This window comes from Astatotilapia calliptera, chromosome 13, assembly GCF_964374335.1.
Source record: "Astatotilapia calliptera chromosome 13, fAstCal68.1, whole genome shotgun sequence".
In the NCBI taxonomy this organism is placed as follows: Eukaryota; Metazoa; Chordata; class Actinopteri; order Cichliformes; family Cichlidae; genus Astatotilapia; species Astatotilapia calliptera.
Genome location: NC_137434.1, coordinates 6936680 through 6963317, shown reverse-complemented (window position 1 = coordinate 6963317; position 26638 = coordinate 6936680). Strand labels below are relative to the sequence as shown.

General features: G+C 40.8%; 1 protein-coding gene across 1 annotated transcript; it reads left to right on the top strand.

Annotated features, from left to right (window-relative positions):
- On the top strand, nt 1-26638 carry hs3st1l1 (heparan sulfate (glucosamine) 3-O-sulfotransferase 1-like1). Its single transcript, XM_026190545.2, has 2 exons — nt 1-290; nt 25150-26638. The coding sequence occupies exon 2, from the start codon at nt 25316-25318 to the stop codon at nt 26246-26248; it is 933 nt and encodes a 310-aa protein (XP_026046330.1). The 5' UTR covers nt 1-290; nt 25150-25315; the 3' UTR covers nt 26249-26638.

Genomic DNA, 26638 nt, shown 5'->3' with positions numbered 1-26638 from the left:
ACAACTCTGCCCGCGTTTCTATCCACGGGGTTCGTCTACGTGAGCAGGAGACCGGAGTCGAGTTCTCCACTTTGAATAAACAAGGACTGCGTTCCTGCACTGGTGTCGGCTTTCCAGTGAATCAGTGATGAGAGTGGCCGAGAGCACAGGCGGACGCTTTTCTCCCGTGCGGACCTGCAGAGCGCAAAAGTGCGCGCCCCGGTTCGGCTTCGTCTCCATCCTCCGCTCCTGAGATCAACCCAAATCCAAAGAGGCGCGCTGAGATCCCCCACGAACCCCCCTCGTGCGAGGTAACCGGATTTTCTCTCAAGCTTTCCCCTTACTTTGAGGACACACTGCTTCTCAGCAGCTCACACACATGCGTTACGCTTTCATGCAAAACTTGAATCTCCTAGCGTCTGAGAAAAGGATGCTGTTTTTTAAATTGAATTTTTATTCTTTTCAATTCACGGGTGATTCATTTCTCAGTTGTCAAGCTCGAACAAATCCAGTTATCGCCTCGCAGCGAGCCGATCCTCTGACATTTTGAAATATGATTAGTCACTCATGTGAAATAGGTGCCTCGTCGTTTTTCTGGACCTCACATTTAAATTCTTTTTAATAGAGTATTGATCAAACTAATTAAAAAATAAACGCTGCATCCAATAAATTAACTTTAGGCTCTCACGGGAGCACCGTCTTTTCTAAACCCTGTGGGCTTTGACATTTAAAGTAAGCTTTCCAATAACACCTCTAACACATTAAAAGTTTGGGGCAAAATTTGCGAAGTTAGTGTTTTTTTTTCTTTTTAAGGGATTAAAATGCGAACTTAAACAGAGATGTTTGCAGAACTCCCCCCCCCCCCCAGCTCCAGATTGAAACTGAAAGCTCTTATATTCCATTTTAAAGAGTCGCCGTGTAAACTCAATCAGACAAGAGCAGCTAATGATAATTACCCCTCTCCTGTACTAGGGGAAACGTAGCCTTGATGTGGCATTGTTTCTTTCCTCGGCATCATTTCATCTCCTGTATCTGCTATCACAACCAAAGCAAGTGAAATTCCAGCAGCCACATACTATAACGTCACAGGATGCAAATTGCCATGGGCTGTGCAATTCACCTTTGATTATGAGCATGTGGGTGTTGGCTTATGTGAGCTGGTTCTTCCAGCAGCAGGATTTCCTCCAAGGCATAAACCGTTGTTTGAGTGGAATAAGTTCTGTGATGAAATTCAAATGAAACATAATGGCTTTTTTTCCCCAGCTGAAACCCTGTCCTATCTCTTTTGCTTCAAGTGGGCTTTAATTGCTCTGTATTTAAAATAGGTTCAATCTTTAGGCTGCATAACCATGCTCTGGAAAGTAATGTGGTGGTGTTAATGTTCTGACAATTACTTTTTGGGTGTAGACTGCTCATTATATTGAGATGTGCTGTAGTCTTTTTGTTATTTTTTTCCCACTGAAAATCCCCCTTTTAAAGATTTTATTTGAAATACATAGTGAGCGCGTGCAAAAAAACTTTCTAGATGGACACTTATTAATCAAGAGGCAAATGGTGAAAAGGCTACACAATGAGTTCTCTGCAAGCTGGTTAGAAAATTGGAATTAAAGGCCAAAAGGTCGACATGAAAAAGGGGTCACCCTCATTATTTTCATACCCGACTAATCAACATGAATGTGGTGACTGTGCATCTGTTGCTAAGCCAGAACGGATATTTTGTTTGCTTCATCCTATGCTCGAACCAAACGTGTAAGTATTGCAGAAAGCAGTGAAGCCGGGCGGTCTATGAGATCATCTTGACAGTAAGTGTGTACGAGTTAGGTTGTAAAGACAATGGTGAGATAGGGAGGCGGTTATGATTTCTAAATCCACAGAGAAAACAAAAGGTGTCTCTGTGGTGTAGGAGTGGACAAACACGCAGGGTCAGTTGTTTTTTACACCACACCATGAGGGGTTCGTGTGGTAAGCATAGAAGAAGGAGGAGGAGGTGGGAGAGAAACAGTTTCAATTGCCTGTTATTACATTTTTTTTTCTTTTTTGTGTTTGATGGAGTTTATCCAGTTGGCTCCACTTGAGCAAAGCGGGGGACGAGGGGTGGGGTGGGGTGGAGGAAGAGAAGAACAATAAAACAGAAGTGAATTTTCTCCTCCTCAAGTTTTGCTAATCAAGAGCAATAAAAAATAACACGAGCGTAGAGTTAATATTTGATGAGGTTATGTTTGCTGAATTAAAGGATGAAAACTATTAGCTGAGGCATATGAGACTTTTGTTAAAAATGCAAATGAAATCGAGTGTTTGGCTTTTATGTGTGTGTGTGGTTGTGGGAGGATGTAGGTTTTCCCTCAAGAGATCCAACTTTTATGAAACACATTTTTTTAAAATGCTTTTAAATTGGCACAATTCAGCCTGAAGGCTCTAAACTCTGTATCAAAGTCAAATGTCAATGAAACCATTAAACTATTTATCCATATTGTTTATTTTTATTTGTGAACAATTGTGACCAAAACAATATTTTTAATCGACATTTCTTGTACTGTACAGCCTCTATTTTTAAGTCATGGAATTTATGCTTGTGTAATGGTCAGACTGGCCAGGACAATATCATGAAATGTATGAAATGCATGTCTGTTAAATGGCCTGTATTTGTATTGCGCTTTACTTAGTCTCTAAGGACCGCAAAGCGCTTTACACTACATTCAGTCATTCACACACACTGGCGACGGCAAGCTACATTGTAACCATAGCTCCCCTGGGGCGCACTGACAGAGGCGAGGCTGCCAGACACTGGCGCCACCGGGCCCTCTGGGCCTCTGATCACCACCAGTAGGCAACAGGTGGAGTGTCTTGCCCAAGGACACAACGACCGAGACTGTCGGAGCCGGGGCTCGAACTGGCAACCTTCCGATTACAAGACGAACTGCCAACTCTTGAGCCACGATCGCACCGTTAACCTTGACCGTGACCCAAAGTCTTAACTGTTTCAATTGTCATAAAATGGCTTGAAAAGGGCTTCAAAATGCCGCTCTGTCAGAAATATGCCTGAATTGGTGTGCTAATTATACAGCAATGACTGTTAGTGGAGAGTGTAATTCAGATTATTTTCTGTAACTATGTCGCTTCAACACTAAGTGTAACAGCAACCGTTTTTAGCCACAATAGATACTACCCATCTAAATAACTTCAGATTTAAAGCTGCACTTCCTTCAGTCCCCAGCAGTGTACCCGTTCCGTGTGGAGCAGAATGGATACATAGCTGTCGAGACACACACTGACATATGTGGCTCTGTATCCACTATGAAAGGTGATAGCCCTATCATATTGCACAGGCAGGTAACCAGATTGGAGGTATTGTTGGCCATTGCTTTGTAGCACCTGTGATTTGAGCACTCTCAGCACTGCTGAATACATTTGCATATTAGCTACTTCCTGTGATTTGCATCCTGGAATTACAGGCTGAGTTAAGAGGTTGCAGAACTCCCCACTGCACAGTTATGACAGGTGCTAACTAGTCTCCTTGGTACAATGTGAGAAAAACATCACAGAGTGATAAGGAGTCACCAGAAACTCTGAAGGTGTGAACATAACATGCATGAAAAGACATTTCTAGAGAGAATTGCTGCGATTGTTAGCATGCTGAGCTAGCTATAGCAAGCTAGCCAGCCGAGCTCGGTGGTTGCTACTTTCAAAGTGAAATACAGACTCCAAGGCACAATGAATCTTCTAAAGTTCCCAATGTGGAAAGAGTATGAAACAATCTTTTATCTATGTAGTGCAGCTAAGAGTTCATAAGGCCATCTCCTGTCAGTGGTTGCTCTTAGTCATCAGTTAGCCTGCTTTCTTCCTACCCAGGGGCCTGAAGCTCTCTGTCTCCAATTAGGCCCAAAAAGTTGTGTTGTTGTGAAAAAGAATATAATATAAAATACATAAATTAAACTGAGGTATAACTTTATTTTTTAATAAATATTGAAGGCTGTTTTCCTGACTGATATGGGGCAGTGAAGGAGTGGTTTATTCTTGTTAGCATTGTGAATGGAGTGACTTGCTAGTGATAAGATTTACAAGACCCAGGCATCATTATTTCCCTGCACCCAGTTAAATAGAAGTTGTCAGCTGTCATGTGCTTTGTGATTGACTTTGATCCTGCCTAATGATCACTGTGTTCATCTCGGAGCCGTAGGACATCGCTCGTCATGCTCTCAGCCTGATATAATATGCACATGATTTCAAAACTGAGCCTCTTGACCTAGTGAATTCTCAGTTCTGCTGGCTTTTTGATTTTGGATATTTACACCCCTGTGATTAGGTCACCCAAGTACAATCACTCATCCAGCATTGTGATGGTAATGTCATACAGAGGCTGATTTATGTGTGTGTGTGTCTGTAGAATTGGCTGGATCCCCTGTCTGCCTCCCCCGTGGACTGATTACTGATCAGACTAGCATTTCATATCAGCCTTGTGGGGGGAAATTAGAGGATTAGCAACAACTTCATGCTTATTCCCTACATATCTTCCAGGCCTCCAAATCCTCTGGAAGCCATTGTTATTTTAAGTAGCTTGGCAATTGAGCATGGAAGCAAGTTCTAATTCTCCCAAGTCTTTGGAGATGCTGAGCTGCAGAAAGTTAACATTTTGGAGCTACTTCCCCTGCTATTCATGTTCTTTCATGATGTGAAAATGAGTAACTGAGAGAGGGCCATGAAGCTGGCTGCCAGGACCTCTTCACTCCAATCCTTGGTTCATACATAATAGATAAGTCACTGTAACTTACAGTACAGGGCCATAACTAGGCTAATGCTTAGATTTGCATATTTGTGCCGGATTCCATAATTCATGAGCGTGCAGCAGGCAGAGATCCATGCTGCAAACCTTGGTCCACATGATGAGCACCATATATATCTATCCAACATATCCAACATGCGTACCAACAACATTAAAAGGGTGTACAGAAGCTGTCTTTTCCAGGCACATGAGAGCTTTGTCTTCATCATCAAAAGCTTCAGAGTCTGAACTCTGCCTTTGGGGAAGCCTTATTAAAGGCATGCAGATGAGAGAATCAGACAACAGGCTTTCTCCCGCTTAATTTACTGCAATTCTGAAATAATAGGACAGGGTGAGAGCGGATGAAAGAAGAGACAGCAGAGGGCAGCGACACCTTGTAGTGAACAGATTTCACGAGCCACTTTTTCATCAAGGGGTTCAAGAAAGCCAGACACCCTCATCAATGGCGAGTGTTATGAAGCAGATTTATCATTCCACTTGATGATGGGACAAGTCATTTATTCATTAAGTTTTTGCTCTTTTTCTTGCATACACACACACACACACACACATATATATATATATATATATGTATGTGTGTGTGTGTGTGTGTGTGTGTGTGTGTGTGCGCGCACTCATAGTTTGAATATCTTGTCATATTTGTCAGTCTTGCGTTGCTTTGGAGGGAGCACAACCCTGTGATGTAGAGTGAGTCTTGCTTTGATTCAGATGCCTTTTCCATACGTATCAATTTATTTTGTGTGGACGCGTCGACGTGTGGGTGTGTGCACCTGTGGCTGTGTAGTAGGGAGATTTTCTGTTTGTGACACGGTTCCAGTGTGCGTCTGGTGACCTGAGTGCAGATTATTTCACATTTCAATGAAACGATTTCCTGCATCACAACGTTTTACCATTAATTTAGAGATTTTAAAGTAATCTGGGGAGCTAACGAAGGAATTCACACAAAGACGACCTTATGGTTCACATTTTCAAAGAAGTCTGCTGAGCTGTTAGTCATCTGTCAGTGTGGACAACATCATTACTTCTAAGGAATACATTTTCTGCATTTGTCCACGTTTCCTTTTCTTTTCACATCACTGGTTGTAATTTTAAAGGAACAAATGAATACTCATGAGAACAAAATGTCAAGCATTGGTCGGTCCTACTGACTTGCGCTCTTGTCACCACCAGAAGCAACACTTGACATTTGTTCCAAAGGCGAAGATCTGGGTTAGTCTAAATATGAAATTTGATCTTTAGAGACACCGATTTAGATTTATTGTTGGAAGGTCAAACACCTAACGAAGGCAGCTCAGAGGATGTTTTCAAAGTTAAGCGGAGAGGAGATGAAAATAATGACACACTGTTGAGTATTTAACAGTGGCTCGGCACAGCATGGCCCAGTAGAAAGCTATCTGACCAGTATTAATAATGTCTCACTTGTGCTTATTGGCGAAGAGTTTAGCAGCAATCTCTCGAGGTAATGTGGGGAGCTGTCCATGGTGCTGAATGAGACTGTTCATCTTGTGTTCTGGAAAAGAGAAAGCCCAGATGAGTACCTCTCGTTTTTTTCCACCTCCAGAGGGAACACTGCTCATCTCAAACTTGAAATTGAACCTTGAAAGATTCTGTTTCTCTTTTTCTGACTTAAAGGCAAAGGGGTGACACGAGGTGTAGTTACTGAGCTATATGAAGCTGAATCTCAAAATAGTCACAATTATGACACAATTCAAAAGCGAGGATTCAGTGCTTGTACATTTAAAAACAATTATTTATTGTGATTTGTAGTCTTATATCACCAGGGTGAAACACATTGCAGTGTAATGCAACTTGCATTTGTACTTGTACTGAAAGCCTGCTTTTTAATTTTCAATATCATTTATGTGTGGTTTTGGAGTACCTTTTTTAGCCAAATAAATATTGCTCCCATATCTGGTTCATTCTCTGTCCTTTATTGGATGGTTAATTGAATATAATGGGGCTGGGGACTGTGAACCTTTCAAAACGAGCAACTCACAGTCTATTGTGCAACACAAATCTGAAAGGCTAATAATAAAAGCCATGTCACAAAGGAAAGATAATAAAGTGTTTCGGGTTTTTATTATTATTATTATTTTACAGGCAAAAGGTAAAAGGTAACATGGTCTTTTTATTTTTCCACCCTAGAAAAAATATTTGTGCTTTTTCACTATTATGTTTAATTAACAATTAACAGATTTTTAATACTAATCAATAATGAATCAATTGCTCTAACATTGCTTAAAATATAAAAACTCTTGAGGTGAATATTTTTGTAAATGGGATGTATAAATACTGTAATTATAAATAAATAGGCAATACATTGACCTTTTAAAAGTGGTTATTAGTTGCAGCACAATTATTCTACTACAGTGCAACTTAATCATTGATAACTAGCTCCAGTTTTATAAGAAAACATAGTTAATCAAACACCCTAACACTTAACCAACAGAAAAACAAACAAAAACTTACCAGGCTTATTACGTATTTCAGAATGAAATATATTTAAAATGTGTTAATAAATTGGAAATTCCTAGTTAATTACACCTTAGTAAACACGTAACTTTAAGGTTTAGATTTATGTGTCTGTATGTGAATAATACGTCTACAAAAATATTAAAAAAAATATTTGTTGAACTCTGTATAGTACAATTTATAGTGCTGTAAGTAGCTGATAGCAGTTGACAAGGATTACACTTTGATGACACTGGCACAAAAGTACTGTAGCTGACTTGAAGCAGCTGAATTTTCAGATATATGCACAAAGTTTTTCAGTGTTGGTTCTGTGATGCACTATTTGTGGCTATGGTGAGAATAAGGATGTCACTACATATAAGCTATTTGCTACCAAAACTCGAAAAGCACAGCGTATTAGCGTATTAGCTGCTACAATAGTGTCGCTCCAAATAATTGATAAGAAAGGCAGTATGGAGGTACTTTGTACTGTTAATCTGAAATAAACATTACCATTTTGTTTGAAAAAGCTAGCAATGCTGCTGTGAAATGAATGTTCCACAGGCTGAAATGTTTGCAGTGGAAAATGCTACATAGATGCATAAGCTAATGTAACAGCTGTAGACAACTCAGCACCAAATCTAACATTTCAGTGACAACATAATGCTAACATTTTTAAATGACTTTTTTCAGAGAGATTTTAAGTACTGCAAGTCCAAATACATGCAGTTAGTGGAGATAGGCTCCGGCCCCCCCGTGACCCTGACAGAAGCCGAAGAGAATGGATAGATGAATTAATTAGAAACATATAATGAAGGTTTTTACATTGCTTACGCCAAATGTTCATTCCTGATCACAACTCTAAAATAGGAGAACAACCTGCCAGTACAAATTCCCAAATGTGACTCAACCAATATAAAACACAACAATGCTACATCCATCCAGCCTGGAGGTCACTGCAAACTCTCGGTACCTCAGCAGAGCTGGCAATATCATCAAGGACCACTCTCACCCCAGCAACCAACTGTTTGAACTATTACCGTCAGGCCGACGGTACAGGTCACATAAAACCAGGACAAACAGATTCAGGGATAGCTTCTTTCCCAGAGCTATCACCGTAGTAAATAAGCACAAAAACAATTGAACCTATTCCATACCGTCACTGTCATTATATTAATGCTGCTATCCTGTATATATTGTACATACTATTGTTTGAGTACTTACGATTGTTTTTTTTGTACTTTTTATATTTTACATTTATATTTATTATTGAAACTTGCACCAAGGGAGTGGCACTCCAGTTTCGTTGTACTCTGTACAATGACAATAAAGGCTATTCTATTCTATTCTATTTATTTTTTATCATAGCATTGCTATGCAGCCCTTTTATTGATGGTGCCATACAACCTTAAAAAATGGCAGCTAGTGCATTTTAAATAAAGATGTGACCTGGTTTCACTACAGGAAACTCAAGAGTGGAACAGGTTAAGTATCCAGAACAATGCATATAAAACAGGACTATTGAACAGACTTACATTTCTATCTTTGGGGTCAGTCACTGTAGAAGCTGAAAGAATTTCATTGTTTTCTAAGAGCAGAAATTCCATTAAAAACTGCTAATGTTTGACTATTGATTGTCCTAAATGTACTCATGTATTCTTACTTATGCGCTGTGTATGTTGTGTGTTTGGTAATTGGCTCGGCATTAGTTTCTGAACCCTAAGGCCATAGCCCCTTTTCTGTAACACTGCCACGGTAACATTTCAGTGTCAGAGTGCTCTCCAACCCTGAAATGAAAATCCACAGTGACTAGTGAATGTGCCGTATCATTATCTGGGGATATAAAGATGTAATCTGTATGGATAATTCTAATTTCACTCAACTATTGGAGAGATTCACATGAGCTTCTTCTTAATTTATCCATATTCTTTTTCAGATTTTCCATTTCACTTCACAGCACATTTGTACACTCCTTCTAATCTTGTAATTACAGCATTTGCTTATTTCCCACAAATCTACAGTATGTGTGTAACAGATGTTCATTATGTTTTGATTGTTTGATCAGTCAGCGATAACTTAGGGCGTAAGAGGATAATGGTGATTATTTTTACATTTGCTTTCAGTTTTTTCCCATCTAGATAGACAAGCCAAAATATTATATAAAATGGGATTAAAAATAATTACATGCAGCCTGAAATGCTTGAAAAAGCTTTATTTTTGTTTTTGTTACCAGTGTGTTTATGTAAAGAGGACGATTTGCAATGCATGTCACTGAAATTGTATATTGTAATCAATATTCATGCATCACTGTAAATTAACCCACTAAAAAAGGCTTCGCTTTAGTGTCAGGTAAATATTTAACGGCATGTATGCTAAACATATGTTCATTTTGTATGCATACTTTGGCTCCTGGCATTTTTCTACACAGTCACTCACATTTTAGTAGCTGCCAAACAGATTTGTACAAATTTGTAGAGTGGAGCATTTATTATACAGTGCACATGGAGGGTATTTTTAATTTTTTTTTTTCATTTCAAAGCAGATCTATTCTTTGGTTTAAAGAGTGAGCGTGTGATAAAGACTGTGCCATTTAACAGGATTTAACTCGAGGCTATCTCGACTCGATAAAAACTGGACAGAGTTTGTCTCTCACCTTGAGAACGACTTTTCAGCGCATGGCTTCTTCTTTACATCATATCCTCTTCAGTTAACTGCAGCAGGGTCCACAGTTGTGGAATACTGCGAGGATTAGCGAGGGCATTTGATGTTGGCATTCAGGGTTTCAAAGAACTTACCAATTCTCATTCTGCATGTGTCAGAATGGTGGTTTCAGTCATTGTCTGAAATGGCACTCAATCTGAGGATGAATTCTTTTGGTTCAGCTTTGTGGGAGAGTTGAAAATCTGAAATTAAATTAATTAGCAATAGTCGAATAAATTGACAGACGTCACTGGGATCCATCTTTTGAGTTTTGAACAATCTGCTTGTTTTTTGGTGTTATACTAAATAGTGCAATATAAAACATTTTAGCCACAAAAAACGCATCATACTGTTAAATAAACACTCTTTATTAATGTTATAGTAAGGAAAGACTGAAAGCCTTTGCTTAGATTAGCTCCAATGTTATCATTTGGCTGTTAGCCTTAATGTTAACAGTAGGCTGATGTAGTCATCAGGTAATTGTTAATAGTTAAATGGCTAATGTTAATGTGTGAGCTGGCCAGGCTAACATGTTAAATACTTAAGTGTATTTAAAGTGGGGGCTCTGCTGACCTCTTGAAATTCCTCACAGAGGTTTGCTCCATATTGTGAATATACTATGTTCAGCTCCTAGTGGTCGGTGGGGTTGAAATAATGTGTAAACTGGAGGAGGTGCAGATGATGCTGTAGCAAATGAGCTTCTAACATGATATTAATTTTTAGTCTGGATTAGTATCTGAGTATTTTTTTACAACCCTAGTGCATATATGCTGTAAGGGAACATTTATACCAAGCTAAGAAAACTCCCTCTTGCGCAATATAGACTAATACGATTGTGACAAATCATGTCAATGTGTCATGAAATTACCAACCTCTGTAAGGATGCTACAAAGCTGCATAGCTTGGCTTATTTGGAAGCTAGCTAGCAAGCGTAGAAAGATTATTTGAGTAAGTTCACATCAACAAGAGACGTTAAGCCCAATCTCATTAAATTGACATTAGGATTATGTAAGGTTTATGTGCCCTGTGAGGGCTCCTTGCCCCCAAGAAGGTTTGAGAGCTCCTGCAGAAAACCACTAGCTTGGGTTTGATTTTTATATCTTTGGATGGCTGAAGTCACTGGAGATTAAATTTGTTTTGTGGGTTAGAGAAGTCTGTAGGGGTGTATCTGTGCATTGATAATTTCCAGAGCAACAGATGCAGTTGTATTGCAGTGTAATTTAATGCAAGAAGTACTCCACATAGGAAAACTCATTGCCCAGCAAATTAAACCATTACCTCCCCGGTTGGAGTTAAATATGGAGAAATTACTCATTTAATGTCTGATTACTCCCTAATAGAGCCATCTAAACAATGGTATCCACACATTCCCACAAGTAAATCCTGCTTCTCTGCAGCATACGGGTGGCAATTGCTTGTCAGGGTCAGAGTGAAGTTTTATTAAAAGATGCATGCTAAGAAGTCAAAAGAATTCATCTGTTTGGATTCATTATAAGATGGCTCTCTAGTCTGAAGATTTGTCTTCATTATCCAGCCAAACACCAGGCAGATAACACTCTGCCTCATTTGCTTTCCCAGCCTCAATTTTCCCTGAATGATAATGCAGCATCTCTTTTGTGTGGCTGTGGTAAAGACAAGCAAGCCATTTCCAATATGCACACAGGATTACAAAGGTTAATCATCAATTTAAAGCTAATCTTTGTTAAATACCAATAGAAGCTTGGTCTGTGCTCGAGACAGATATAATCAGGCAAACCCCCAAACAATCCTCCATCTAAATGAAGTGAAAGATGGTTAATCTAGGCTGTACGGCACAAGTTGATGAGCGAATACGGCGGAGGATTGCACCACAACTCTGAACTAATGTTCCACTGTTTGCTAAATTTAGTTGTCAATTCTATGGGGCGAACCACAGAAATGCTCCCAATTCTCGTATTTACTTAGAATAGAGTCCAATAGAAAGAGACCCCCAATAAAACTAATGCCACTTTCCAACTGAGGAATTTCATTTCACCCCCATCCTGCTCAGAGATCGTAATTCTTGTGTATTTATCCTTGCTTCATTGTTGCTGTGGAGTTGAGATAATTATGGAGTTTTAAAATTATGCAATCCCTTTTCCCTATTCTGGGAAAATGATTAATTAAATTTTTCCTTTTTTCCTCAGTTAATACACAGACGACTGGGATCACAGGGTCCTAGTCATTATCTGGTCTGGTCTGCTCTGGTGAAACGTGTCTGCCAAGTTGGCTAATTAAAATTTGAGTTTCCTTCCATTGCAGGCTGTTCACATTAGTCAAAAGTGGCACTTCATGATATTAGAATAAAATGACTAAAGATTTTTAAAAGCTCATCCTCACATGCAGGTGTGCGGAAGTTAAACAGAGGGAAAAGAAAAAGCGGCACATTCACACACAGATTAAAGGCAGCCTTGCAGCTAGCCGGTCCTCATTAAGTTAAAGGCCAAGGGATATGTGGAGACCTTATTGATTACATCATGCTGGTGGTATTACATGTACTATTCATAACGATGTAGTCGATGTATAATCACCGCGTGAAAGAATCACTAGGAACACCCAAAAAATATCTGTTTAATAAAACCTTGTATTTTTAAAATATCTATATGTCCCATATAACATCTAACTGAACCGATCGTTTTATGGGCCTAATCTACGGAATTCAAGGGGACAACATTTAACAGGAATTATGGTAAAGTAAAATAAAACTAAAATATTCATGATAACCCCGGGTGGCATCGACTTTTAAATGCACAGGAAGTAAAGTTCTATATGTTATTTCTTTCAAACTTCTTGACTAGCGAGATAAGCTTAGGACAAAACATTGTGTTTCCCATTAACCTAAGCCATTTCAAGTCTGGGCAGGAATTTACAATAATGGGAAATAGAATCAGCTCACCTTAATGGCAGAGGCATAATTCCATTGACAAGGCAGGCTCCTTTAATAAAGATAAGCCCTGAAGAAAATCAATAACCTGAACTAATTTCGAATGGACTCAGACGAACATAACATTCGCACCCAAGCAAACATTTTTAAAAGGCCTTTTTCATTGCTATTGCTTAGAGAACAAACCGAGGCTGTTTTCCAATCTTCGCTACATGACACAGTAACAAAGCAAGCCAACAAGTAATCTTGCAGATGCCCTTTCTCTGATTCTTTTTATTCCCCCATTAGGCCTCTGATGCTGGGTCCACAAACTTCTCTAATTAAGAATTCGTCTTCAGCACATTCGCCCATAAAACGGGCCTTGCTGCAGAACGTGGGGTGATAAAAGGAGTTATTGGGCCTGCGACCTCCTTTGCCTCTTATCTCCCATAAACACTTCAGTTGGTTTTTACAGGACTGTGGAGGCGGTGGTACGAGCAATAAGCCAAAGGGGAATGGCCAAAAGGCTGGGGTGGTGGGGGGTGGTGATGATGTCTTATTCATGAAGAACGGCTCAACAAGGGGGCGCAGATGAAATTGACAGCGAGAAGTCATCGTCATCATACTACAGGCGGTAATGTGGCTCCGATAAGACCCGTCTTGTAGTTGAAGTTGATTAATCTTTGCGCCGGGCTTCATTTCACCGTGTGCCGTGGTGATTTTTAAAGCGGTAAAATACAGAGTGCTTAAGCTCTTTTGGGAGGGAAATAAAAAATATAATATTGCACACTCATTAGCTTTACCGGGGGTTCTTACAGTAGCTTGTGGGTTTAGCGACACACCAGCAGAAGACAAAGCTCTGCTCTCCTATGAAAGTCACCCTGCTGAAGTGACACGTTTTATTCCCTCTATCTTCTTAACCTGATTCTGTCACCCACCCAGGACTACACATGCACAGATATTTTCATTAAGTTGCAGACAGGTTTCTTACAGCCATTAAAATGAGCCTGAAGTCTTGTACGTCACCTACTCTGGTTTTCTTTCCACACACATTAAATTCAGTTAAAGCAAAGAGTGTTTTTTTTTCAATAGCATATTTTTTTTTGTTTTCTTTTCTTTTTAACCCACACCTCATTTCAGTGTGCGCATGCTCTGGTGATTTGAACCGATGGTGGATCCCTTCCTGCTATGCAGGCTGAACACAAGAAAGTGTACGGTGAGATTGCATTCAAACCGCTGCCAGTGTTGTGTTCTCAAAAAAGAACAAGAGCAAAAAGAGTATAAAGTAACAGAGGCTGCCAATACTTGTGGTTAGCCTTCCTTGAAAATGTCTGTAAATGGTGCCTCACTGGTGGAGGAATCTCAGCTTAAAAGCGCGTGTGGAGCCCAACTGGCGCTGGAGTTATCGTCTGCTCTCATGCACGGGGAAGATTTTGCAGAGGTTACGCTAAAAAAGCAGCTCGGTGCTTCACGGGCAACGGTGTGGAGCGGTGCGAAGGCAAACGCAGTAAACAATGTAATGATAGAACGAACGACAGCCGCGCGGAGCTATGGTGGTTTATGTCCTCCCTCACCTCTGCCCAGTCGGGCCTCTGAAGCACACCCCTGCCAGAGAAGCAGGGGGCAGTGCACGGGGAAATGGAGCTGGAGATTGTTATTATAGATAAACACTTCTCTTACGATCTAGTTTGCCCTGCAACCAGGAAATTACAAGGATGTTGCTCAAAGTTGAGCGCAGAGGCAACTGGTTTTATTTGCCTCTGAGGTGCCAGTATGCACAGTCACAAACTGCGCTCAATAAATGATGCTGAGTCACATGTGGGAAATTGATGGTCTTTTTATAGTACTTTTATAAATTTGTATATATGGATGATGTTTATTGATAGAAAAGTAACTGGGGGTTGTTTGTTTAACTGATGCCTTTCAGTTGCTTAATTAATGAACAACTGCAGTATAATTTGCTATATACCATGTGTTTAAATATGAAGATTTGCATTCTGTTCTATTAAATAAAGCATTCAGGGGTTCGCATAAACATAAGGTATTGACATAATGATGTCTACTGAGATAACACATTTAACCAAATGACTCATTATAAAACCAACGGTTAGTCGAAACCTTGTGCCTTAATCCAAGAGCATACGTTATTTTGCAGTTAATAAACAAAATCTTGCCTGAATCTTAATATAAATATTTAAATGCAATATGAACTAGGCATGCCACATTTTAAATGATACTGAAGATTACAACAGAGTTGCTCTAACCAGTCGTCCTGTTTATTCTGGAAGTTAAGAGATGCCTCTCCACTGCACTTCAAATGAACTCAAAGTGATGAACGATGCACCTTTGAAAAATATTTGTTTTGTATTCTTGGGGGAGGAGGGGAGAGTATTTTTTTATGCCTATCATTAATTAAAAAAGCAAAAACTAGAATATGCCTGTACACAGAAAATAGACTGAAGAAACACTTAGTGTGCAGTATGAACAGAAGGAATGACTACATCAAGTCAACATTAAAATGAGTTGATTTTGCCTCTCTTAAAGGTTTTGTGTCTGATAGAGTCGGTAAAAAGGATGACTTAGCAGGTTTTAAACTTAGCACTGTCTCAGCCCACACCGTCTGATCCATCCGATTGTGTTACGATCCGTGAGCCGCATTTGAGGCGACAACTTGAATTACTTATGCAGATGAGGTAGCTCGATACCGTGAAAGTTCAAGTTCAAGGTCCTTCGCTGCGGCTAAAGCGACATCCCAGAAATGGGCGTCTGTCACCGCCAATCTGATGCTCCTTGTATTTCCCACCTCCGTATCTCTCAGTCACGCTTGACTGATTCGTCATTCACACGTACTGCACAAACAAATCAAGACAATCCTGGCTTTGCGCTAATATGATAGCCGAGCCAGTCGAGCTGACCGCTGCTCCCTGACTTTGCTGAACACCATCACAGTTTGCTAATTGTCAGGTGTCTATTTTTATTGCCTCTTATGGGATACATTGAATTCCTACCTGAGCATGCTTTATTTGTGCTCACTGTGTTTCCAGAGTGCGCTTCTGCTTGTTTATTTACTGCACATACGCCAGTGATATCCCAGTGTAACCACTACTGACACATCTAACTGCATAATGCTTGGATGCAAGTGAATGCAGGACACCTCTGTGCTAAATGGTTTTAAGATGAATGTGTTATTATTAGCTTGCTAACTGCCGCCTGGTGTTGAATCACTCCAGCGCTTGGCAGCCAACAGCAAATCACAGAAGGTCCAAATACTAAACCTCGAGTTCTGCAGTACTGAATACATATTTGTGATGGCGGGAAAACACTGGCAGATCCGTGGCGTGTGCCTTCCAATAGAACGCTGCTGTGCCAGATCGTGAAAGGTTTTCCAACTGCACACACCAGCTGTAGTGTGGGAAAATAAACACAAGATATAAGTTGACCTCTTGGAGGAAAACAGCATGCCCCTAGTGTGTGTGTGTGTGTGTGCGTGTACAGCTTAGTTAATATGTATTACGCGCTTTGCCCTCGAGTACAGTTTACTCTCTGCATAACTCAACACTTGGCAAGGTAGGATTACGTTCAGTGTATTCTGTAATGCTGTGTATGAGCTGTAAGATTGATGCCATTTAATAAACAACGGTACGGAAAAATAATCATAAAATTCTCTAAACGTTGCACATTTTTCTCACTTTACTCATCAGAGCTTTGATATCATCGTCAGTACCCGTCAGGCCTTCCATAGTTTTCTTTCATTAAACTATTCATCACATCGGCCTCATCAAAGATTAAGAGTATCCTCGCTGTTCATTACAAGATGGCCTGCTTTTTATTTGATGAAGTAATTCATCCATAATGTATCTGTATATTGGTGTTTGCAGGATGCCTGCGTGACTGGGGGCGAAAGTGCTGGCGTTCCGCAGACTTAGACCCACGAAGGGAGCACGAAGCCGGTGCGTTTGTTTTGATTAAGTCGGCATTTCGCAGTGTTCCCTCCGCGATGAACCGCAGATCAATTACTTTACACAGAGAAGATCAGACTCATTGTGAGAAGCAGGAAAAGGTGTGATGGGAAAAGAATTACAGCAGCATTAAATTGGGGCACAGCAAAATTAGCTTTATCTTCGTGAGATGAGGAGGCTATTGCGGAGCGGGGAGCTTGATTTTGTGGAAAGCATAGGTGCTTTATCAGAAGTGGCAGGCTGAATGAGGATCATCAGGCCACACTCTGATTGAATTCCTTCTCATAGTCTGTTGTTGTTTCTGACGGGCCGCGGAACACTTTCCTGAGTGAGTCAGTGTCCCTGGGATTGGTTGCCTCCACTCATCCAAGGGTGATGAACAAGTCAGCCTATTTTATCTGTGAAAATGCCTTCTGGGAATCCAGACAATGTCAGTTGGTGCTTGAAATAAATCTCAGCGCATTGACAAATGTCAGGGCTAAACTGGAGGAGGCCTGGGCCGAAGACTGCGGGACTGCGAGAGCAATCCCGTGGCAGTTGAACAATGGCGCATTTAGGCTGGGTAACTGGAGGGGTGTTGCCATGGCGAAATGACAGTGCTCCACGGCATTGTTTGACCCGGGCAATCGGGGAAAAGCAACAGCATTTTATATAAAATGCTACGATGCGTTGTTTGTCGATAAAGATCCTTATTCAAACGTTGCCAATCTAGCAGAAACATACATTTGTTTATGTGGCGCAGGCCTTCGTCGAGTTGGGTGGCTCATGTTCGTGTGCACAGATGGCAGTGGGCAGAAGGATTGGTAATTGGAAGAGCTTACGTTGCACACTGAACAACTCAATGGGTGGGAAAAAAAAGCTGAAACGACTGCTATACAGAGAAAGTTTAACTCAACTTATAGAAAATCACAGATAAAAGACTGTAATTAGGGCCCGAGGCCACATGCGTTTGAGTGTAAAAGCAAATGACAGATTACATCCTCTGTTAATGAATGCCTTTGCTGACATGTGGGTGTGGATTAGGTCATTGTCTTACTCATGCGCTCCAAAAATAGCTCGATACTGCTTCCCATCAGAGCTGCAGTCCTCTCAAAACAGGGAAATATTGTTTCTCCAGCATCAGTGTTTGTAAAATGCTGCTGAGTTGTCTGCATCAATAGTTTGTCATAGTTATGGCATTTTATCACACTTCCAGGGCCTGATTTAAAGATTGAAAGTTAAGCAAGGATTAAATTAACATGGCATTCCAAGGCTGCCATTAATATCCGGTTGTTCAGTCTGACGTCACTAGCCGTGTCTGGGTCTAAACTCCGCTGCAGGTCCATATATCAAACGATCACTATGGCATTACTGAGAGTTGAAAAACTGTCTAAAGTCTTTCATCTTTAATAAAATGATCAGCGTTCTGCTCTACCAGGTGTAACAATTGAGTTTAACATCCAGGCATCCATGAAAACGGAATTTATGACATTTAACGGAGTTAGAAGTTAGCAGGGAGTTAGCTCGCTAGCTTCTATCTAAATACAATATAGCATGTCCTGACTGCGGGGTTTTGGAAACAAATTAAAACGTACAGCTCTGCTATCACTTCCAACATAAATGAAGACAGAAAACTAAACAGCAGTGACGTTTGTAGGGTTACTGAAGTTTGGCTAGCTGGTATATAATGATGTGCTACGTGACCGCTAGCGACACAGCTATGTTAGCATAATATAAACAAGCTAACTTTTTTTCCCACTTGATAAAAGTTACCGTGAGTGTTCTCGGTGGTCAGGAACAAATGTAATCGCATGGCAGGATGCTGTAAACGGACCAAACTTCAGCCAGGAGAACAACTGAGATAATCCATCCACAATACGAGGTTAGTCATTCATATACTGCTGCATGGGCTGGGCTGTAGTTACATCCTAAGGTTTTAAAAACTGAGCTTAAATAAATGATTAGCGGTAATAAAAGCCGAGGGAGGGCAACAGTGATCGCTGACTGTTTTAGGAGCTTTTTGAGATCAAATAGAAGAAAATACATAACATTAAACATGTTAACAACACAAATGCCATATTAAACGCAGACTACTTTAGACCCGGAAGTAGGATTCGTCGCGTCATCACTGAACAACCGGATAGCTTTAAAACGTGCATTTTTTATGAACTGAATACATTACACTTAAGTTTGAAACACTGTTGAATCAGGCAGTTGCCCTGCATCAACACTAAACCAGGCAGAAACCCTGTGAGTTCACTCAGAAAACAAGTCAAGGCTGGCACAGAAATCAGAGAGAAAAAGGGTTTAAAACACACCTACATAGGCTGGCATGGGAAACATAATGAGAGCACCGTGTGCTCTTTGTTCCTGAACGTGAAGAGAGACTGAAGAAAAGGTAAAAAAAAAGAACCAGAGTACTTTTGTAATATGATTTACAGAGCTTAATTTTCCCTCTGAGAATACAGAGCTGATATGTTTTACCAGAAGGAAAAAGAAACAAAAAAGCTTTAATTTGGTTTCATGTGTCCAAAGTACATCCTTTCACAAGCATTGGGGCTTGTAAACATGCATTTCTACCAAACACCAGTCAGGCTTTTTTATGTTTGTCTTTCAAAAAGTGTACTCTTCCAGGGTCTTATTTCATCGAAACCACTTTCATTATGAAAGGGATGCATGCAATGAGCAGACACAATCACGAAGGTTAGCTTAGTGTTTCAAACTCTCCTACTGTTCAGTGTAGGGTTAGTTTTCGAGGGAAGGTTGGTCACAGCCCAAATGGACATTAGATTTTCTCATTATATCAGCAGCTGTGGCTACAGGAGTAAAGGCTTGGAGAGGGTGTTGAAGTCTTTCCTTGACCATGATCAGTGAAAGTTTCTTTCTTCTTTTTTCTTGTGTTGATCCTTTGGAACACAGGAAGTGCTCAGTTCTTATGATATAACTTAGAGATACTTTACCAGCAGGTGGCCCCAAAGGAGAGGATTACTCCGATGCTTTTGCCACTGCCAAATGTCACTTTGATAGGTACATCTAGCCCAAATTAATGCATATATGTTATATGTAAAGCAGTGCTGCAACAAATCCTCCTTTTTGAAAGCTTCTGTTGAAACTGTCATAATCACCACAAACTGTCTTCTCAGAAAGACCTGATGAAAACAGATTCATCATCCTCTTCTTCTTCTATTCGAGTTATTGAATGAGCTGTGGAAAAGAGCACATATGACAACAATCGCCCAATACTAACAGCTCCGTGTGAACACGCCTCCACATTAACCTTGGATAATGCCAACATCACAATAGGCTCAAACTCTCTCTCCTAGTCAGGGGTTAAATGCCTTGCGTAGGGCACATCTGTTGGCTTTCTAATGAGAAGAAAGCATTGCTCTTCCCCGATTATATTTTCTTTACCAGCCTGGAGATTAAAAGTGGCAACACTGTGTTCTCAAGCTACCCCACAGCCTTCTTCTCTTATACTCACCAGTTAACAGCTGTAATATACTGTAAACAGAGGGGGAATACTCACTCATTATTTGTTCACATCATGATGAAGCTAGCTTTGAACAGGGATTGGAATGCTTCACAGGACTCAAGGTGTCCCTTCAAAACCCTTTTGCATGCTGATGCAGCACAGGGTTGGAAGTTAAGGATTTTACATCTGAGAAACTAAACGTGTGAGTTTCTTAAAGCTCTGCTGGCTTTCATGCCATCTGTTTATACTGCATCTATGTAGTTTAGGTTAAGAAAGAAAGAAAAGCTCTGTCTTTGTCCTCGGTACGTAGCTGAAGCCTGAAGTTGTTGCAATAGAAATTAATCAAGTGAGCCAGGAATCCCACTGCGAACCAAAATGCATCCATAATTTAAAATCAGTCCTGCATGTGGGAGTGAAGTTTCAGAGTTCCAGTTTTGATGTGGGTGGGTGGGAAAAAATATATTGTAGTGGTTTCTGAAGGCCTACTGGAGAGGATGGGCGAGGAAAGGAAGTGGGAAAGTGCAAAACAAAAACAGAGTGAAAGTGCATGTGTTTCTGTGTCCAAAGTGACTGGACGGACGGGTCAGAGCCTCTCACACGGGATCGTCTAACAACGCTGGACGACAGCGAAGTGGAGATGCAAGAGTGTGGGATGGAATGAAGTCAAATAAACAAGCGGTAGATAAGAGCAACGGCAGATTCTTATGCTTAGATCAAACAAGTAAAACAATCTGTGTGTGTTTATGTTTACTTGTGGTGCTAAATGATTTAAAATGTGTGACCACACAAGAAAAATGGATAGTAATATTGATTAATTTTGACTTCCTCACTTGAATCCGTTTAATAGCAAAAGCCACCCTTTGTAATCAAGCTTTATTGCAGTAATAATTATTTTGTACTAACGTCTCTAATGAGCAGCCGTTAAAAAAACAAAGCACCCTGTGCAATACCTGCTGCCTGCCACAGTTAATGGCAGGGGGGCCTGTTGAATATGAATGAGGCTTTTTTTTTTCGCTGTAGATGTATAGAGGTGGCTGTTTGGGATAATTAGTGGGAACCTGGCTTCCCGTGGTGCCTGGAACCTGTGGAGCCCTCCTCTTAGCCTGGTGGGATATAATGAATAGTGCAGAACTGTTGGCGAAGCTGTCTGCTCAGGTGGTACGCTGCACTTTTGCTCCGGTGCCAGAATAGTTTTAAAGTCTGGATAATGGTCAGCGAAGGGCGAGTGTGGTGCAGAGTTTTAGATTTTTGTTATCTCAGCAACTGTGCCTCCGACTTTACCGAGTTCAATTTCCATACCCACTTATACATAATCAGGGTCAAAAAGAGGATGGAGAATATCCCAGTGTGCGGGGCAGGGAGACATCTTCAGCACGAGTGGACACTCACAGAGCTAATGCATGTAAAACTAATTCAGTAAAAGTGTGGTCGTTGCTTCCCGTCCAAAGCTGCCCCCCACCCCCACCCCAATCTAATTAAAAAAGTCTCACCATTTTGAAAGAGAGGGAGGGATTGACTCTAATTCATGAGGTATTAATGGTTCATATTAGTAATGCACTGATACTGCGATACCTTAATTCTGGCTATCTGGGAATATTAAGTATTAAATGTTACTTTTTTCTTTTCTGGAAATTTATTATGCCTCATTGCCACTGGGATCGTTCTTATGTATGGTATCATCAGGTTAAGGAGTAGCGCTGCAGTGCTAAAGGATTAAAGATGGTCACGTCATGGCTTATGTCAGAATGGTGCCAGTGTCTATTTAGCACAGCAAATCAAGATATGTCTGGTTCAAGATGAAAAATGCAAACAACAGAACAGGTTTAAAAGCATTTCCACCGCCTTGGCATTCATGGCCTTGCGGCACTGTTATGCCTTTAGAGTGCCTGAAGAAAGGTAGCCAGAGGAAAACATTAAAACCCTACACTGAAAAAAATTGGATTTTTCACCCTCAATAAAAATGAAGCAGTGAGTTTGAGTAAAATGTAACTAAAATGTAAAAGATGAAACATTTATTTTTGTTGTGGCAGATGGTTGCCCATCCCTGATCCTCTCATGGAGGTTTTTTCCTGTTGAAAGGGAGTTTTTCCTTCCCACTGTCATCAAGTACTTGCTCATAGGGGGTCATGTGGTTGCTGGGGTGTATTTTTATTCCAGTTATTGTAGGGTCTTTACCTTACAAAATAAAGCACCTTGGGGTGACTGTGCATTTGAGCATATTCTGTTCAGTTTAACATTTTACATTATAGAACAAAGTTACAAAAAATCTATATGCAATTAAATTATTTAAAGTCAGCAATTTAGGCAGAATTTGTTTTTTGAGTGTTCAAGCAAAAATGTGTCCAGTTCTACAATCTGAATCTAGGTTCTGATGCTGTGACGCAGCAATGAGACACCAAACAGATGCTATATCCTGCACACAAAACTCAGTGTGGCCATAGTTATCCCCTGCCAGCCTGTATAACCTTCCACTGGTTCCTGCAGTCTTCAGCGGATATATTCTTGGTTAAGTGGTCTGCCAGATATTGTGGTTGCCATGTGCCGATTGAAAAGCTGGAAAGATACACATCAAGTGCAGAATAAAGCAATAAGGCCCGGTGGAATGCGAAACAATGGCTCCTTCCAGGTGGTGCTGTACTGTGAGAGGTGTGGGGGGAATTGGATGAGACAGAAAGCTCGTCTGGCTGCCTGGCTGTTAGCATTGGACTTGGCAGCTCTCTGCCAGGGAAACGCTGACAGGCAGGCGAGGCTGTCACAGCACATAAGTGCCTCCTCGCACCATCCCCGCTCCTGTAGGGCAGGTCAGCTCTCCCGCGTTCAGAACACGGGCCCAGTCCCACACTCAGACCACAGATCATAATGTGTAACTGGGGAGGGGGAGGCATGTGTCACAGGCTTTATATGGTTGAAAGACTCTGTAAGGTGAGAGAAAGCCACTGGTGACACCGCAGAAATGTGCTCTGCGCGTTGGTAGTTACACTCTTCACTTAATTAAGAGACGGCTTCTGTGATTAAATTGTGCTGAAGGCTGAGCATTTCTGCAAGCAGAGGATTAATGATAACAGTTGGCCCGCTAAAAACAACTCAAGTGCGCAGATTTAGATCGTCTATGCGCGCCTCACAAATCTATGATCCCCTCACAATGTGTTGACAGTTTCTATGCAAAGATTACACTTTCATACTTTCAATGAGCGTGTCCCACAAACTTATCTTAAATTATTGTAATGGCTGATCATTCTGGAGTCAAGCTGATTGTTGTTTCACACTGCTGGCTTGGTGCATAAATTAGGTAGGGAAGGGACTTTTTTCAGCCTTTCGTTAAACATAAAATAAATTACTGAGTGTGTGATTTTCTCTAAAAAAAAAAAAATATATATATATATGTATATGTATATATATATATATATATATATATATATATATATATATATATATATATATATATATATATATATATATATATATATATATATATACATACATATACATACATATATATATATATATATATATATATATATATATATACATTGGTGGTGGGGGTGGGGGTCTTGGAAGGAAAAGATTGCTGAGAAAAATAACTGCCGAAACAGGCAGCCTCCCTGCTGTTATCAAAGAAATGAAAGATCAAATTTATTTTAAAAAATATCCTTTCCTCCTTGAAAACCCCAATAGATGTAATTACAGTAAATGGCATCTACAGACTGTGAGCCAGGAATTCAGCGTCTTAGTTGGGAGGGAAATTATCCCCAGTGTGCTGAAACGTGCAAAAGGTGACGAAGTTACTTCCACAGAAACACCCAGTTTTTAAATTGCATTTGAAAGAAACCCATTTGTGGTCTACATTATGAGGGACGAGGTAGGGAAAAAATTGTCTACAGTAGGCATTTGAAATAATGTGTGTGTGTGTGTGCGCACACGTGTGTGTGTGCAGCCATGTGTTCCCAGGATGGGAATATGTGTGCTTGTTTGGATTGCCTTACCGTGACCTTTGCTGTTGAATCTGGATGTTTGCATAGCCCATCCCTGTTGTTTTGACTAGCACAGAGTAAGCAGCAGCTCTCTCGGCTGCCTTTCCTCGTGAAAAATATCTGAAGACTTTTGCCATTTCAATTAATTCCATGGCGTTAAATATATACATATATGTATACATTTATTGCTACAGAGATATTTTTTTCCTTTTTTCGTGCTGAAGTTGAGGCGCACCATTTGACTAGTGCTTGTTGAAGGCAAGAAAAACAAAGCGAATATTAAAATATTTAAAAGGCCTTATAGAAAGGATCAAAAGTTAAAAAAGACGAGGCAGCGACATTCAATTTTCCCATGCTTTTGAAGGGCTCCTCGGCAAGATTATAAGTCAAACCTAACACCCTAAATCCTTCTCCTTGTTGTTTGCTGGATTTCACTGCTCTGGTATCGATCTTTCTCGGCTCGTATAGAAAATCAAAGCCACCTAGAGTGGGAACTCATCTGATTTCTGGCAATAAATTTGTCTTTACAGTCTCTTGGTTTCAGCGCTGTGGGTAGGTGCGTATTGATACAGGTGTGGATTTTGACCTGCTGAAGGAAGACAAAGAACTCTGGTCTCATCTTTTGGCCTTCAGACTCAACTGCATATTTCAGACACATTTTCTGATGAGCTGTCTGGCTAAATGTTTTTCGCACCGAGAAATTACAGTATCAATTGAAAGTGACTTTATAGAGTGAGAAGAGAAAGCAGATGGGAAGAGGGAGAATTAAAAGAGACTCAAAGAAAGATGAATTGAGATTATCCTTTTGAGATCATACACTTATAACAGACGTGGATTGTATTTATGGCTGGATTGCTTTTTCATGGGAATGAGAAAGGTGCCATTTCAGTATAATACAGACATTCATTCTTCATTATATGCCTGAAACCTAAAAGCCCTTTCTCCTCTCTCTTTTTTTTCTTTGTTCTTCCCTGCAGATGTGCCGCAGACTGATTCGTCCTCCGTCTCCAGTTCATATTCAATGGCAGACAAAGACTGCATTTCTTAGCACCACTGAGTTCGGAAAGTCAGCTTTGGTCCACAGCTAAGCCACAGCCTTCTTTCTTACTGACTCTTTGCAAGTCTCCACTTCAGTCCATCACCATGGCCTGTTTTCTGGCATCGGCCTTTCTCCTGGTTCTTCAGACATACGCTGCCCCACCTGAGGCAGGATTTGGGATTACACTGGACACCGTGGACCTTGACACCGGCCTACTAGCGAATGTCTCTGCAGATGTAACCACATCTCCACCCCCGGGAACAAGCAAACGAGCCCCACATAGTATCATTATTGGGGTACGCAAAGGTGGCACAAGAGCGCTGTTGGAGATGCTGGACATACACCCTGAAGTGGCTGCCGCCGCCACCGAGGTGCACTTCTTTGACTGGGATGAGAACTATGCCAAGGGCTTTGAGTGGTACCGTGAGTTAATGCCCTACTCTTACCCACACCAGATCACAATAGAGAAAACTCCAGGCTATTTCACTTCAGCCCTTGCACCCGAACGTATCTGTGCCATGAACTCTTCCATTAAGCTGCTGCTGATCTTGCGAGACCCAGCTGAGCGGGTCATCTCCGACTACACCCAGGTGTACTTTAACCGGCTGGAGAACCACAAGCCGGTTCAGGCCATTGAAAACCTGCTAGTGCGCAACGGAGCGCTGAATATGAGGTACAAGGCCATTCAGAGGAGCCTGTACGACGTCCACATGCGCAACTGGCTGCGCCACTTTCCCTTAGAACAGATACACATAGTAGACGGTGACGCTCTGATCCGTGATCCCCTCCCAGAGCTTCAGAGGGTGGAGCGCTTCCTTAACTTGCCACCCAGGATAGTATCCACCAACTTCTACTTCAATCAGACCAAAGGGTTTTACTGCATCCGCAGTGATGGCCGAGAGCGCTGTCTGCACGAGTCTAAGGGACGACCTCATCCTGCTGTTAACAGCACTGTGCTCCAGCAGCTCCGCTCCTACCTTCAAGAACACAACCGCACCTTCTTCAGGCTGGTGAAGCGCACCTTCGACTGGCAATAAAAACCCCAGTTTGCATTCTTAACAGAGCCACTATCTTGTCTGTGACGAGGATAAAACATTTTAAAAAATGCGGGAGGCTATGAAGCACTTTAAGGACGTTTAAAAACTTTTGAATAGCCTCTTAATAACTACTGTTGTAATCTCTGGTTTCAGCAGAGGAGTTCTATATTTACACGATAACGGCAAAAAATGTGAAAAACTGTAACTACAGGCGTAAGATTAAAAAGAAGAACCTTCAAGCTTAATAAGTCATTCTCTCTGTGCTGGAAGTGTTAAGTGGTGAAATTTCAGTGAAAACAAGTTTATGAAACTGATGAAGTTTTTTTCCCCCTCTCCTTTGATATTCTTGTTCTTGATAATAAATTGTTCTGCTTTGAAATGTACAAAAAA